The 15,521-nt window shown below is 42.6% G+C and overlaps 1 protein-coding gene across 3 annotated transcripts; it reads left to right on the top strand.

The window, feature by feature from the left end:
- The first annotated feature begins 3,461 nt into the window (after window positions 1-3,461).
- RBM4B (RNA binding motif protein 4B) lies at window positions 3,462-13,813 on the top strand. Of its 3 annotated transcripts, XR_010023425.1 has the most exons (5): window positions 3,462-3,568; window positions 4,237-4,660; window positions 9,984-10,660; window positions 12,291-12,512; window positions 13,220-13,813. XR_010023425.1 is itself a non-coding variant. In XM_063095584.1 (4 exons), exons 2-3 carry the CDS (start codon window positions 4,249-4,251, stop codon window positions 10,649-10,651), a joined length of 1,080 nt encoding a protein of 359 aa, XP_062951654.1. In that variant the 5' UTR covers window positions 3,462-3,568; window positions 4,237-4,248; the 3' UTR covers window positions 10,652-10,660; window positions 13,220-13,813. The 3 variants fall into 3 exon arrangements, 2 of the variants coding, with proteins under 2 accessions (XP_062951654.1, XP_062951655.1); XM_063095584.1 differs by lacking the exon at window positions 12,291-12,512; XM_063095585.1 differs by lacking the exons at window positions 9,984-10,660; window positions 12,291-12,512.
- The last annotated feature ends 1,708 nt before the right edge of the window (window positions 13,814-15,521 follow it).

Below are 15,521 nucleotides of genomic sequence, written 5' to 3'. Positions count from 1 at the left end.
ATATGGACAGAAGAAAATGGATTGATTATTTAGAGAAAAATGTATTTGCATTCTTATCTAACACCATTTACAGAGCTGGACGCTAGGTCTGTGCTGTTCAGTACAGCAGCCCCTGGCCACATGTGGCCACTGAGCACTTGAAATGAGGCTAGTCCAAACTGAAATGTGCTGTAAGTATAAAATACACACCAGATTTCAAGGACTTAAGAGGAAGAATTTTAATATCTTAATTTTTATATTGATTATGTGCCAAAATGATAATATTTTAGATATACTGGATTTCAAAAGCATTATTAAAGTGAATTTCAATTGTGTTGGGTTACTTTTTTAATGTGTTTACCGGAAAATTTTTAATTACATATATGGCTCACATATTTCTATTGGACAGCACTGCTCTAAATGGACTATAGACCTAAATGTGAAACATAAAAACTATAATGTTAATAGGAGAAAGTGAAGAGAATATCTTTGTTACTTGGGGGTGGGGATGGGGGAGAGAAAAGAACATCTTGTACAAAACTTCAAAAGCACACACTAAAAAAATTGATTGCATAAACAAATAAGGGTTCTGTTCAAGCAAGGACACCATAGACAAAGTCAATAACTGGTAGAATGAGAGAAGTTTAAAACCATTAAGAAATTAATATCTAGAACACACAAGAAAGTTCTACAAATCAACAACAAAAAAGAAGACCCCAACCTGAAAAGAAAGATGAGTAAAAATATGAACAGAAAATGTATAGAAGAGTAAATCCCCCCAAAAGAAGAGATGCTTAAAATCTTAGTAACTAAAGAAATACAAATTAAAGCACAGTAGAATATCACTTTATACCTATTAGACTGGCAAAAATTAGAAAGGTGGATGTCAAACACAGAGATGTAGAGATACAGGGCCCCTTATGTGCTACAGGTGGGAGGCGTATGCTGGGACAGCTTTTCCAGAGAACAACTTGGCACTACTTAGACAAGTTAGTTCTATGCATACACTATGACCCAGCGACCCAACAACTCCACCTCTGCATTTATATCTCCCCAAATTCTCACACAGAATTAGGGCACATACAAAAGCATGTTAATTGCAACCTTGTTTATAACGATGGGGAGTTGGAGGCAACTTGAGTGTTATATACCCAGAGATGAATAGATAAAATATGGGGTTGCACACCATGAAGTACTACTCAGTAGTTAGATATCACACAGCAACATACTGCTTAGTGGAAAAAAGTAAGAAACAATGAGCTACATGACACTATTTACATAATTATAATGGGTAGACCTTGCTTAGGTCCAGATTAGAAGAAACTGACTGTAAAAAGACATTTGTGACGACTAGGGGAAATCTGAATATGAATGTTAGATAATATTAACAAAGCATAATGCTGATATTTTAAATCAGAAACAGATAGTGAAGTATTTACAGGCAAAAAGGCATTATGTCTGAGATTTGCTTTTAAATACTCCAGGAAAAAAACAAAGTAGAGGGGTTAGATGAAATAAGATCAGGAAAATGCTGATAATGTTGAAGCTGGGTAAAGGGCCCACAGGGGTTCGTTATAATATTATCTCTATACTGTACTTGTGCCTTTTTGGAAATTTCCACAATAAAAAGTTATGGTAAAAACAAGTGTGCATTAAAAAGACATGTCTTGCAAGAACGCAGGCAAATATATCTAGGGGCTGGCCCGTGGCTCACTCGGTAGAGTGCGGTGCTGATAACACCAGGGCCACGGGTTCGGATCCCATATAGGGATGGCCGGTTAGCTCACTCGGGAGAGCGTGGTGCTGACAACACCAAGTCAAGGGTTAAGATCCCCTTACCGGTCATCTTTAAAAAAAAAATAATAATAATAATATCTATTAAACTCATTTGGATGGTTGCGTGTGAGGGAAGGGGGAAGGAGATAAGAGAATAAATAAGAGCGGGGAAATTGGTGGAGGGAAGAAGACGGTCAGAGCTACGAGAAGCAGCAGGATAAAAACACAGGGGAGAAAAGGACGGTGAGTTGAAAGTTTTAGAAGGATGAAAACTGTTAGGTGGACATTAGTTTTGGCGACCTCAGAAAACTTGGGGCATTAGGAAGACAGAATCCAAAATGCAGTGTATGAAGGTGGCAGATTCAGACTCTACATTTGAGAAGTCTGTCCTGGAACATCGAAGGAACTCAAGTTAGAAAACGATAATAGTGAAGATTAATTAGTAAAAGCCATTTCAAAAACGATCAAGGAGGTATCTATATGTGTCTGAGAGTAAAAAGTCTAAGTGTAGAGAGAAGCTGAAAATGCCCAAAAGGAGAATGGAGAGAGGTGGATAGAATTAGGTGGGAGACAAGCATGAGCGTGGCTTATTAAAATTGCAAGGCCAGTGCAGTGCCTCCCTTGAAACGGCTGGGAAGCAAAAGAATTCAGTGTGAGAAACACACCCAAGTAGCTGGGGTGGAAGAGGGCTGCCTGGGGAATTTGTGCCTGATGCTATCAGCGAAGCTGTTATGGAGCCACCACAATGAGGAATGCTGATTGACAACCACCCTGGCATGCTCTACTCAGTCTCCACAAACGACTATGCTTTGTGGCAGGACGACAGTGAGTAATCCACCCAACAGCTTCCCTTTAGCCACCAGGAGGTGCCCTTGGATCACAGCTGAATTTCGAATGCTAGACAGTGTCGGGAGACTCACAGTTGCCTAGACCTGCAGCAGCTTGGTGTGGACATGGAGGCCCTGTCCCAACAACCCCTGACGCCTCTGTTCCAAGCACTCTTTTGGTGCGCTCACTATGGACCGGGCACTGTGACGGACACACAATCACAGCTTGTACTCCAGCTACAGAGAGAAAAGCGGCCATACATACACGAGCAAACCAAACACGCCTGGCGTAGCCTGGGTAGAAATGCCTCTTAAACCCCTCCCCAGCTCTGCCACAGATCATCCTTCTGCTCCTTGGTTATCAGATTCCTCACCAAAGAATAACACGTTTACAAGGAAACATTTTTAACTATTTTTAAAGCGCTACAAAGGAATGACCAGTTTGCTTCAAACGTGGCGCGCCTGTATTTCTGAAATATCGCCCTGAGCTACCACACGGGTTGGTCAACCCGCTAAGGAGGCCCCCTTTTAGGGAACCCAGTGAGATAACCCTTTGTCATCATCCCCGCATTCCCACCCCCACCCCAGCTGGCCCTGTAGCACGATCCATTGTGATGGTTAGTGACTCCCCCGGGCTTCCGATTCCAACCAGACAGTGGTCGCGTCCTGATCCCTTCTGACGCGTGAGCGCCGAGTGCCCTCCAGGGTGGTGATTGGTTAGCCGGAGCCGGGGGCGGGCTGACCGCCGCTCCGCCGTCGCGTCACCAGCTGGCCCCGCCCCCGCGTTGGGCGGTCATTTGTATGCAGCCGCGGGATTGGCCGGCCGACTCCCGCGAGGGGGAGGGGAGGGAGGCCGCGCGCACTCGCGCGTGCGTGAGCTGGCGCGCGAGGCACGGCCCGGTCGCGCCGAGGCTCGAGCGGCCGTCGCCATTTTGTAGGGTTCTCTCTGACGCGGGAGCCGCCGCCGCCGCCGCCGCCGCCCGGAGGTGCGAGTGGGTCTTGTATTTGTGTGGGGAGCCTGGGGGCGGGTCGGGCCGGTCCCCTCGCGGACGGGGATGGCCCAGCGTTCGGGTTTCTCATCTTGCTGCAGAAGGTCCGGCGGAGACAACGGGAGGAGGCGGGGCCGGGTCTCCGGAGGGGGCGGGGCAGGGGTCGGGTCGAGTCTTTGTTGGGGCGAAGGAGCTGGAGGTTGGGCTGCTGGGAGGGTCCCCTTTTGGGGCAAAGGGGCCCTTTTTATTCTTATAGTATCTTGAAAGGTGATACCGCAGGGAGGAGAGGTACACAGATTTCCCTCCAAAATTGTGTTACCAGGAACACTCAGAGAGATGCCTCTTGCGTTCTGCTTGGGCTTTCCTTTCCTCCCTTTTTTAGGACATGGAACAGCTAATCCCGTTACTTAAAAGCGCCTCATTTCACGAAGGTGATGTACTGTGCTGTGCATGCTGACTCCCGACCGCCTGTTTGCATGTCACATGCAGCCCGCACTCCTCCTTAGGAACAAACCGTTCTCCCCCATTGATGAATAGTGAAGGTCTGTCTACCTGAGGATCCTGAAGGTGCCAAGAACTTTGGAGGATTTAACTAAGATGCTGCAGTGCACTGAAATTTCCCACCCCACCCCTGACTTCTTGAATTCTTGTTTCTTCTCTCGCAGGCTCTTGTCAGGATGGTGAAGCTGTTCATCGGAAACCTGCCCCGGGAGGCCACAGAGCAGGAGATCCGCTCACTCTTCGAGCAGTATGGGAAGGTGCTGGAATGTGACATCATTAAGAACTATGGCTTTGTGCACATAGAGGACAAGACGGCGGCTGAGGATGCCATACGCAACCTGCACCACTACAAGCTGCACGGAGTGAACATCAACGTGGAAGCCAGCAAGAATAAGAGCAAAGCTTCAACCAAGTTACACGTGGGCAACATCAGTCCCACCTGCACCAACCAAGAGCTTCGGGCCAAGTTTGAGGAGTATGGTCCAGTCATCGAATGTGACATTGTGAAAGATTATGCCTTCGTACACATGGAGCGGGCAGAAGATGCAGTGGAAGCCATCAGGGGCCTTGACAACACAGAGTTTCAAGGTGAACGGCCCTGGGGCCTGGGTGGCAGAGCTGAGTGGGGTCTAGCTCCAGAGGCAAGAACACAAGACCATGGGGCTGGCAGGGTCGACTCTCATTCTGTTTTAACTGGAAATAATAGATATGTTTTCCGCTCTTAAGCATAATTTACTCTTGGGGAAGCAAACTCTTCCCACATTCAGGTTTGCTAAGATGTTCCTCAGTGATTGCATAGAATCACAAACCGTGGGTTGCTTTATCCTGCAGTTTCATTCATTCAGTCAAGTTCTGTTGGAAGGTTAATCTGCCTGGGCAAATGAGTGCCTCATGGGAGGAGGGAGATAAATAAAGGTCTGTGGCTTACCTGCTCCTTTTGTTATGACCAGGAAGCCTTATATTTGAGGGTTTAAATGCTTAGGATTTATGCTCTTTACTGCCTTGGGTGATGGGGTGGTGGTAGAAAAGACAAAAAAAAGACATCTAGAGGAAGCCCTGTATTACATAAATCTGGGTGGTGAGTTTAGATTTGGGGGAGTATCTATTGGGTACTCAAATTTGTTCAGTCTGTGGACTCTACAAGCAGAGACTGTCTAGTATGGTAGCCTCTAGCCATGTGGTTAAGTAAACTTAAATTAATTGAAATTAAATAAAACTAAAAATTCAGTTTTTCATTTTCTGGACACATTTCAAGGACTAAGTAGTCATATGAGGCTAATGGCTACCGCATTAGCTCAGATGTAGAACATTTTCGTCATCATCAGAGAGTTCTGTTAGATAGCACTGTTCTGCAAGTTTTTTGTTAACAGTATCATGTTGGATCACACATTCACAGCCACTTTTCTACTTCCTAAGTCAACACCCTTTTTGCGCTGAGTGCCACTTAAAAGGTTGTTAAGAAGTACTCAAGGATCCTTTGCTAAACCTAGAAAACAAAATAAGAGAAATAAGGGAATAAGAGGAAAAGCTGACCAGAAAAGTGTAAGAAAATTTGCAGATAGTGGAGATTGGGAGAAGAGCACCATCAAGTATCTCTGGCATCAGCCAGTGATGCCCTGGCCTTTGGCTACTCTTTAAAGCATAGGGCAAAAGTTGCAGTTAACTAGCAGTATGACCTTGGACAAGTGTTTAACCTCTCTGTGCTTCGTTTTCCCATGTATAAAATAAAGTTAATGATCCCTGCCTTACCTCCCTCACAGGATGGTAGTGAGGCTAGTATGAGGTAATAGAGGTGGAAGTGTTTTGACAGCATAAGCACTATATGACGAAAGGTGAGTGCTGTTTACAACCATGAATGTTTCTATTCTGGTTAGAAAGTTAATTAAAATGTAATAGTTAAGCTTTCCTTATTTACCTTTCTTATATTTGTTTTTATTATTTTTGAATGCTGTTGCACTTCAGCTTTTTAAAAAGTATTCTTAAATATTTTTGTTTGATGGGAGAGGAGATCAAGAATGGACAGTGAAGGGCCGGCCCGTGGCTCACTCGGGAGAGTGCGGTGCTGATAACACCAAGGCTGCGGGTTCGGATCCCATATAGGGATGGCCGGTTGGCTCACTGGCTGAGCGTGGTGCTGACAACACCAAGCCAAGGGTTAAGATCCCCTCACCGGTCATCTTAAAAAAAAAGAATGAACAGTGAAGACTGGGGAAGGAGGGTTCTCTCTTGACAGGTAACAAGCAAAGTGTAAAAAGTCAAGTACTAACACTGCAGAGATATTCTTGTAGTGTGATACTGCATGCCCTTATCTTTTTAACATAAATTGAATAAAAGGAAAGGGGAAAAAATATGTATAAGGGAAATCAGTTAATTGGGGGGAGGGGAGTTGGCTTAGGATGAATTTTTTTTTTTTTTTTTTTTTTAAAAGATGACCAGTAAGGGGATCTTAACCCTTGACTTGGTGTTGTCAGCAACACACTCTCCCAAGTGAGCTAACCGGCCATCCTTATATAGGGATCCGAACCCGTGGCCTTGGTGTTATCAGCACCGCACTCTCAAGTGAGCCATGGGCCGGCCCAGAGTGAATATGTTTTGATATAGCAGGTGTAACTACTTTAGGAAGTGGCAATCTGAAGAACACAATGGATCCATGAGATTTAAAAAAAAAATCATCACTTCCTTAGAAAGTATAGACTGAAAATCAGTGGGAAAAGAAAAATCCTTTATTTGGTTTTCATGTTTTTAGTGTGGCTCCTCTGGAGTTACACATACAAACATCTTTATTATAACCATCTTTCTTTTTCTCCAGATGATGAGAAAGTTTAGTATTGGATGATAAACTGCAGTTTTACAGAAAATACCGTCTAGATACCATTATGGTATATTTTTCAATTTAAAGCCATTTCAATCATCTACTATTCATGAAGGCAGCCTCTTAAAAGTGCCACTTTGGGCATCCTTTGAACCTTTATTTCTGTATGCTAATGGCTGCCATTTAGGCTTCTGCATTGCGTGAATTCTAAAAAGAAGCACCAGAATCTGAGTTTACAGGAGTTTTTCAGGGTCTGTTTTCTCTCCTCAAGGAGCAGTAAACTGAACTGCTATTTAGTTAGCACACAAAGTGTGTATTGGAAGGCCTTAAAGAAGCTGCTCCCAAGTAGCAATTCAGGCAGCTGAATTGGGAAGGATATGTAAGGGTTCAGGTGTCTCATCTTTTCCCATATGTAAATAAACATTAATTCAGGACTCCTGCATATTAGCTACATCCCCAGCTTCTCAGGATCCTGGCACTTGATAGGAGTTCAGAAATTAGGGCCCCAAGTTTACCACCTCTCAGCTTTTTAATACTCTTTTCTAGTCAAGTTTTCAAGAGAAAACACTGATTGGGCCAGCCCCGTGGCTCACTCGGGAGAGTGTGGCCCTGGTAGCATGAAGGCCGTGGGTTCGGATCCTATATAGGGATGGCCGGTGCACTCACTGGCTGAGCGTGGTGACAACACTGTGCTGAGGGTTGTGATCCCCTTACTGGTCAAAAAAAAAAAAAAAAAAAGAAAGAAAGAAAACACTGATTGAGCTGGTTTTCTAGAAAATGCTGGCAGCAGATTTCAGTAACTTTCAGAGGTTTCAGAAAATCTTTAAACTTTTTGGCTTGTCCGACTATAACAGAGTGGTAGAAATTTAATCCTCTTTCAGTTTTCTCTGCCCTGGCTCCGTAAGATGATAGAGAAGCACAGTATTTTTCAATTATTATGAGAACTTTAGGGGATTTATATTAAAAGCCGAGTTATAACCTTTGGGAAGACTGTAAAACAAACAAACAAACAAAAAACCCTATCACTTCTATTACAGATCTTTTAATTCTAGGTTAAAAAATTTTAACTTGCATCTTTTTCACAACTACCCAGAGATAGATTTTGCCACAGGTGTTTATGAACTTAAGCGTTCCCACCCTCTAAATAAAGAAAAGCAGGAATGAAGAGTGGATTTAGTAACAAAATATCAAGGTAAAATCAATGGGGTTTATCAAAAAAAATGAACCCAGAATCTATAAAAGTAAAAGTGCAAGTCTAATTCGATTTTTTCCCTTAAAAATGTTATTTTCTAAGTCTTTGGATTGGTTGCTTTTTAAATTAGTGTGGTTACTCTGACTTCAGAATTAGAGCACAGTTTGTCTGTCACACAGCTTAATGTCACCATGCATGTTTGAAAGCCAAGTAACTTGTAATCCTCTAGTCTAAATTATAGAGAACTCTACATTTGAGATGTAAATCAGGGCAGAAATCTGTGTTTCTATTGTAAGCATAGTTAGCATTGTGGCCCTTAGTAATTTCTAAGAACTAGAATGGGAGTATTTAAATCTCTGAAAACAGCATGCTAAATGCTACTTCAGAGAATTATTGCCATTTGGTATCTGTTGACTGTTATCAGTGGTGATGGTTAGGTGCTGCTTGTCTACTAGCAGCTGGAGGTGAAAAGCCTGAGCACCTTTGTTGCTGCTAAAGAATGGGTTTTAAGTTGGAGGCCGCAAGTACTACACACTGGGTGGTAGCAGTCTTAGACCCTGGGCGAACTGAGTTTGACTAAAGATATTACTGCACTAACCCGCTCCCTGCTCAGAGTCAGTGCATGGTGCTGTTCTGGTTGCAATCCTGAATCGGGCTGCTTCCAACAGGGTGGTGGAGCACAAGGCCTCCTATCGCATAGCTGCACCCAGAACAAGGTCTGTTAAAGAGAGCAACTTGTTGATCGCGGAGGGGGGATTTGTTCTGAGCAGCCCTTCAGAGAGTAAGGAGATGCTTCTGTTCTCCATGTCTGTACAAACTGCCTTTTGGCTACAATTTGAAAAGCATTGACTTCACCTCCAGTCTTATGCAGTTTGGGACTATATTACTGCCAAGAATACTTCTTTTCCTATACTGCTTTTAAAGACTTTGGATGCTTTCATCAGTAAAGGTCCCTGGGTTTGGTGGTATACAAGTCCTGGGCAAAGATTGTTTCTTCTCTTAGCTGTTCTCAGTGCTGGTCATTTCCTGGAAGTATGGATCTGGCTTGTTTGTATGGGTACCCAGAGGCCTTTAGGCAAATGCTGCATTTTTCTAACAAATAGATAATCCCCTGTAAAGAATTGTAAGCTATGGGGCAGGATGCAATGCTGATCATTTCATTACATGGGAACACATTATCCTTAAGAAACTGGTGCTGTTTCAAGACGTTCTAATTCTTGTTGAGAGACCTTGGTCAGGTAGTTTTCCTTTCCACAGCTGCAATGGATTCACCCTTGTGGGAAAAAGTAGGAGTGGGATTGAAGTCTGGAGGGTCTTATAACTCCCTCAGGTACTGGAGATGAAGCAGATGATGAGCCAGGTTATGATTTGTGTACTCAACATAGAGAGCCTTCCGGTGACACCTGCAAAAATTGCTAGAGGAAACAAGATGCATAGAAAATTGCTGTGGTTTTTAAGCTACAGTAAATGCTCAGGCCTTACGTGGCCCCCTAGTAAATCATTGAGACGGGGGTAAGATGCCTTCCAAATCTGGCGTAACAGGTTTTGTTGGATGTTTGATTTGGAAGTATTTGCAGGTTTTGAATTATTACAGTTAATAACAGTCTTAGCAGTGAGAAATGGAAGCTTTTTTGTGTGTTTTGGAAGGGAAGAGGAAAGTTGTGGAGAGTAAAAGGGATTATTGTTTCCTGGTGTAAGTAGAAAGCATTGACTCATCTAAGAGGACTTAGGTTTTCTAGCTCATCTGTATTCAAACTTCACTTCAACTACTTTTTGGAGGGGATTGGTGAAATAGGATCACAGGGGTGTGTGTATGTATGGATGTCGTATGCCAACTAGTTTACTTTCAGTTGGGGGAAGATAAAGAATGTCAGAATTATAATAAACCTTACATCTATTTCCTCAAGGCAAAAGAATGCACGTGCAGTTGTCCACAAGCCGACTTCGGACTGCCCCTGGGATGGGAGACCAGAGCGGCTGCTATCGGTGTGGGAAAGAGGGGCACTGGTCCAAAGAGTGCCCAGTAGATCGCACAGGTCGTGTGGCGGACTTCACTGAGCAGTATAATGAACAGTATGGAGCAGTTCGCACACCTTACACCATGGGCTATGGGGAGTCCATGTATTACAACGATGCATATGGAGCACTCGACTACTATAAGCGCTACCGCGTCCGCTCTTATGAGGCAGTGGCGGCGGCGGCGGCAGCTTCTGCATACAACTACGCGGAGCAGACCATGTCCCATCTGCCTCAAGTCCAGAGCACAGCTGTGACCAGTCACCTCAATTCCACTTCTGTTGATCCCTATGACAGACACCTATTGCCAAACTCTGGCCCCGCTGCCACCTCAGCTGCTATGGCTGCTGCTGCTGCCACCACTTCCTCTTATTATGGAAGGGACAGGAGCCCGCTGCGTCGTGCAGCAGCTGTGCTCCCCACAGTTGGAGAGGGCTACGGTTATGGACCAGAGAGTGAGCTCTCTCAGGCTTCAGCAGCTGCACGGAATTCTCTGTATGACATGGCCCGGTATGAGCGGGAGCAGTATGTGGACCGAGCTCGGTACTCAGCCTTTTAAAAACTGGAGGTGAGAGTGGGGTGGATGTGGTTAAGAGATTCCATTTAGTTCCCTTGAAAGAGTCTTGTGCTTCATAGAGGAGGCTAGAGCCACCTGTTTGCTGTCAGGACAGTATCCAAAAGGTACAAATTACATGTTAGTCTTTGATATTTCTCTAGCTTAGGCCAGAGATTCATTTGGCCTATTGAGGTTTTAGCATGTGATTTCAACCAACTTGATCCTTTGAGAGAATGCACTCAATTTATTAGTGAGAATATTGTTCTTTAATCAGTTATAAGCAGATTTGGGTTACAGAAAAATACTTAAGAGAGCATTTGTTATATGCCCTCTGTATATTATATCATCTACACAATAAAAGCCTTTGAGATAGTTTGCCTTTTACACAGAACAGAACTAAGGCTCAGAAAGTTTCAGTACTTTGCCCAAAGTCATTTGGTAAATGAGAAGTAGAGCCAAAATTCAGACTCAGGCTTATTTGACTCCAAGACCCATGCTCTTAACACTACAGAAGTCGCTGTGGTGTTAAGCCAAAGAGTACAAGTTCAGGAGTTAGTTAAAATTCTCACTATGATATTCATTACTGTTACTTTAGACTTCCAGTTTTTTGATAAAACAACTACTTGGGTCATTGGCCTTTATCAAAGGAAACTCTTCAAATATTGTAGCTATAAGCCAGATAAAGTCCTATAAATTTTAAGTGTTTAGTTGTAAGACACTTGCTTGAAAGCCAAATGTTTTCGTGCTCTATCCCATGGAGCCCTTTCCTTATTAGTAATCTAGAGCATCTTGTTCTATATAGGCACTTAAGCCCTATTTCTTCATAGCCTGTGATGCTGTCATTTAGAGCCTGACACTTCCTGTTTCTTCCAGCAATTTTTGTTTTTTGTTTGAGAGGAACACTTAAGGAATTAGATAAACTAGTAATTTTCTGATGTGTATAAAGTCCCATGGGTGGTGACTATGAAAATTTAATGTTTACTGCTTCAGGAAATGTATACCAAAGGTGTTGGAATAACAAGAATAATTAGGGGTACCTAGAGATAGATAAATCCATCTGCATGGAAATGGCATCAGAACAACTCTCATGGCATCAGGACAATTTTCATGGTTTTCCTGTACCTTAAAATTGGGTATCACTTGAATTGGAGCCGCAGTAGCAAGGTTAAACTGAGTTACTAATGAGTTTCCAGTGTTCCTAATTTATCCCTTTGGTATATGTGTAGAAGAAAGCAAAACCGTAGCAATTTGCTCTTTTATGTGAAGTGAGAAGCGAATATGGCATAAACCTGTGATAACCCCAAGTCATATCCTATATGACCATGTCAGCAAGACTTTGTGCAGCAGTGTGTGTTCATGTGTGTGAAGTGGATAATTTTATAATTTGTAGTTTGCCATTAATTTTACTTTTAATGCAGCTGGATCTACCATGAGGTGGATATGCCTCTGAAGTAAGATGGTATCAGTCTATCAGATAAATTCTATTTCTCTCAAGTATGTTTCAAAGTTAAATACTAAATTAGTATATTGTGGTCTTTAAAGGGTTATTGCTAGGGCATTTTAAAGTGAATGTTGACAGCAAGCAGTGGTTGTTCGACTAACCTCTCTTTAGCGATGACTTTTAAAGAAACTTACCTTCCAGGTGTGAACCTCAAATGGACTGAATAACCCTGAGTTGGTTGCAGTCCCAGGAGCCTGATGTTAATGAGGCTGCCAAGATGAAATACTCCAGAACTGGTGGGGATCCAAATTCGGGTCCCACCCTAGCAGAACTGATCCAAGAACGTCACAACTTTTGAAGTCGATTGGCACAGATCAAGACCAAGATTTGGCCCTTTGTCTGTAATAAGTAGAGGAACTTGGTGTGAGTTAACTTTTTTTTTCCCCCAGCCATTGGTGTTGGAAGTTCCCATCACCAATGGGAAAATTAGAGAATTCTAGGAGTGATTTCTTCTTTTGATTTGGCAAGGGAGATTTGGTCAATTAGGGGAACTACTGGAACTGTGGCTGTAGATCTGTGACAGGGTGACATGTAGGTGTGCTGGAGATGGATGGATGACTGACTACTCCTTGATATCCTCCCCTTTGTAACAGTCATTTCTGAAAGCTTGTTTACTGTGAAACATTAAAACAAACACATTTAGAATAATGCAGTTGGCCATATTTGAGACCTCAGCATCTTCTGCTTTTCCTGGACCCAAAAATTAAATTGTTCTTGATAATGTATGTATGCCCTTTGTTACAGTGACAATAGTCTTCTACCACAGAAGTTATCTTGCCTAAAAGATGGGTAAGAAAATGAGAAAGATGTATTTATTACCAACACAGCAGTCCTCCCACTAGATTGCATCTTCTCCTATACGTAGCTACAAGTAGATTCCTATATATAGCTGTTAGTAGATTCATAGGTAATTAAATGGGATATAAGTTTGATTCAGTCTGACTTGGTTTTGTTTTGTTCTCCCCCTCCCACCCCCTCCCGGAATACAGGACGGTACCAGGGCCCATGTACTCGGAGCCAAGCTGCTCTCCAGGCATTGTGTAAGCCTCTTGTGTTGTGCTCTCTTTCAGGTAGGATAATTGCGGACTGAACCCTCGGGCTGCGGTCATATATGAGAACTTGCTCCGCGCGGTCCCCTTTGCCGGGATGTTTCCATTGCTTCATGTTTCAGTAAACAAAGGAGTTTGTGACCAACTATGTTTCCTTTCTTAATTTAATTTGTCTAAGTTGTCTTTTCTTTCCTCCTGATACTAGTCTCTGTAGCTTTTCACTGTTCCTTATATTCTCAGCCTCTGAGCAGCCCTAGGTAAGGATTATGCTGGCATCCCCTTTTTCCTGTACAGTGGAACCCCTCTTATCTTGCTTTCCCTAGGAATTGAACCCCTCTCCCTGCCTACCTGCAGCATCTCCTTTCCCTTTAAAATGACCACGTAGTGGCAAGCAGCCTTTTATTCTTCTCTGTTAGCCCTGGACTCTAACACTGAAGCTACTCTTCTGAAATTGCTAGGACCATTGGGGATTTTGTTGTTTTGTTCGTTTTGTTTTTTTATGTTTGACCTGTGATCGTGGTACAGCATTAGCTGAAATTTAGCCTTGTTTTACTCCACTTCTCCCACTTTTTTTTTTTATTATTATTTTGACAAATAAACGTTTCTAACACTTAAGTATCTTTGTTTTGTGTGACTGTTATTTACCACCAGGATCTTCTGATTTTTTCCCAGTTCTGCTCAAGCTACAAAATTCAAATGAATGGGTGTCTGAAATTTAGAAGTAGAAGGAAGGATTTAGTGAGATGAGTAATATGGCTTCAGTAAGAGGTGCTGAGAAGTTAGCCAGAATCTTGAGGCAGATAAATATGCTACAGCTGGTGGTCAGGCTCCTTTTCTCTAACCAGAGCTACTCTTTCCAGTTTAAAGGCTAGCAAGCCTAGATTAATAGTGATAGAAGTAAGCGCCACAGTAAACACCACATCAGGAGAAGGCTAAGCCAAAATATCTCCAAGGACTTATCGGGTTGATTCAGTTCAACTTCATAATTTTCTGGGCCAATATAAAAAATGTACATTTTAGGCTTAGTTAGCACCCCTCTCCAGTGTTTCTCCTATTTTAAAATTTTTTTTCATTTAAATTCACTTACGAGCTATTGAAAAGGTTTTTCTTCCTAGGATGTTATGTTCTGCTTTAGGCTTCGACTAAAATGAATAAGATAGTTATGATAACAGTTATGACGGATCCAAACGAGAAGTGTTATAATAATTTTCGAGCAGAAAAGCAAATAGGATATTAATGATCAGCAGTGACCACATCCCGCAATAAAGTGTGACTGTGCTCTAGAATTTTTTTTTAAAGGTTTATGGACATTTTACTTACTGTTTAAGTCTCCATAAAACAAGTTTTGTATTTTTTTTTTAATGTAAAGACCAGCCCTGACCCAAAAGAGTTTAGTGATGTACTCAACCCTGCATAGGCTTTATTGTATCCTATAGGAAAACGTTGGCATGTAAATTCTGACTGTATGTGAAATTTTACCTGCAATTATATAACATTTTTCCTACATATTTTATACTTAATCCTGACGGCGTGGGGAGGTAAAGCAAAGTTTTTCTGATTTTTTTTTTGGGGGGGGGGGTGCCTAGGATATGATGATCTGCAGAGGTTAACCTGTCTGTGCACACCAGTTAGTGATGTACACAAGGCTTCTGCTAGCTTCAACATTCCCCAGGAAGGCAGGACTGTCCATCTTACAAAAAGGAAAATGAGACAAAGATACTGGGATTTCCCTGTGATTGATCTGCCAGGCACCAGCAGAGCCAAGAAATATGTGCAGGTTTTGTTGGCCTCACCAAAATCTCTGGTGTTACCATGCTAGGCTTCGAACAGTTTAATGTAGCAATTTCATGTATCTTGATTTCTATCTCATTGGTAAGAAAAACAAAAAAGATTCTGCAAAACACTTCTACATCAGCACTGTCCAATAAAACTTGGCGGTGATGGAAGTGTTCTCTATCTGCACTGTCCAATTTGTAACCACCAGCCACAAGTGGCTATTGAGTACTGGAAATGTGGCTAGTGCAGCTAAGAAACTACATTTTTTATTTAATTATAGTTGAATTAGTACATGTGGTTAATGGCTACTGAGTTGGGACGGCACAGCTTTTTTTTTTTTTTTTTTTTTTCAAAGATGACCGGAGGGCCGGCCCATGGCTCACCTTTAAAATAAATAAATAAAAGATGACCGGTAAGGGGATCTTAACTCTTCACTGGTCATCTTTAAAAAAAATAAAACAAATAAAAGATGACCAGTAAGGGGATCTTAACCCTTGACTTGGTGGTGTCAGCACCACGCTCTCCCAAGTGAGCCACGGGCCGGCCC

The sequence above is a fragment of the Cynocephalus volans genome, chromosome 4, assembly GCF_027409185.1.
Source record: "Cynocephalus volans isolate mCynVol1 chromosome 4, mCynVol1.pri, whole genome shotgun sequence".
Lineage (NCBI taxonomy): Eukaryota > Metazoa > Chordata > Mammalia > Dermoptera > Cynocephalidae > Cynocephalus > Cynocephalus volans.
This window is presented reverse-complemented; position numbering and strand designations above follow the sequence as displayed.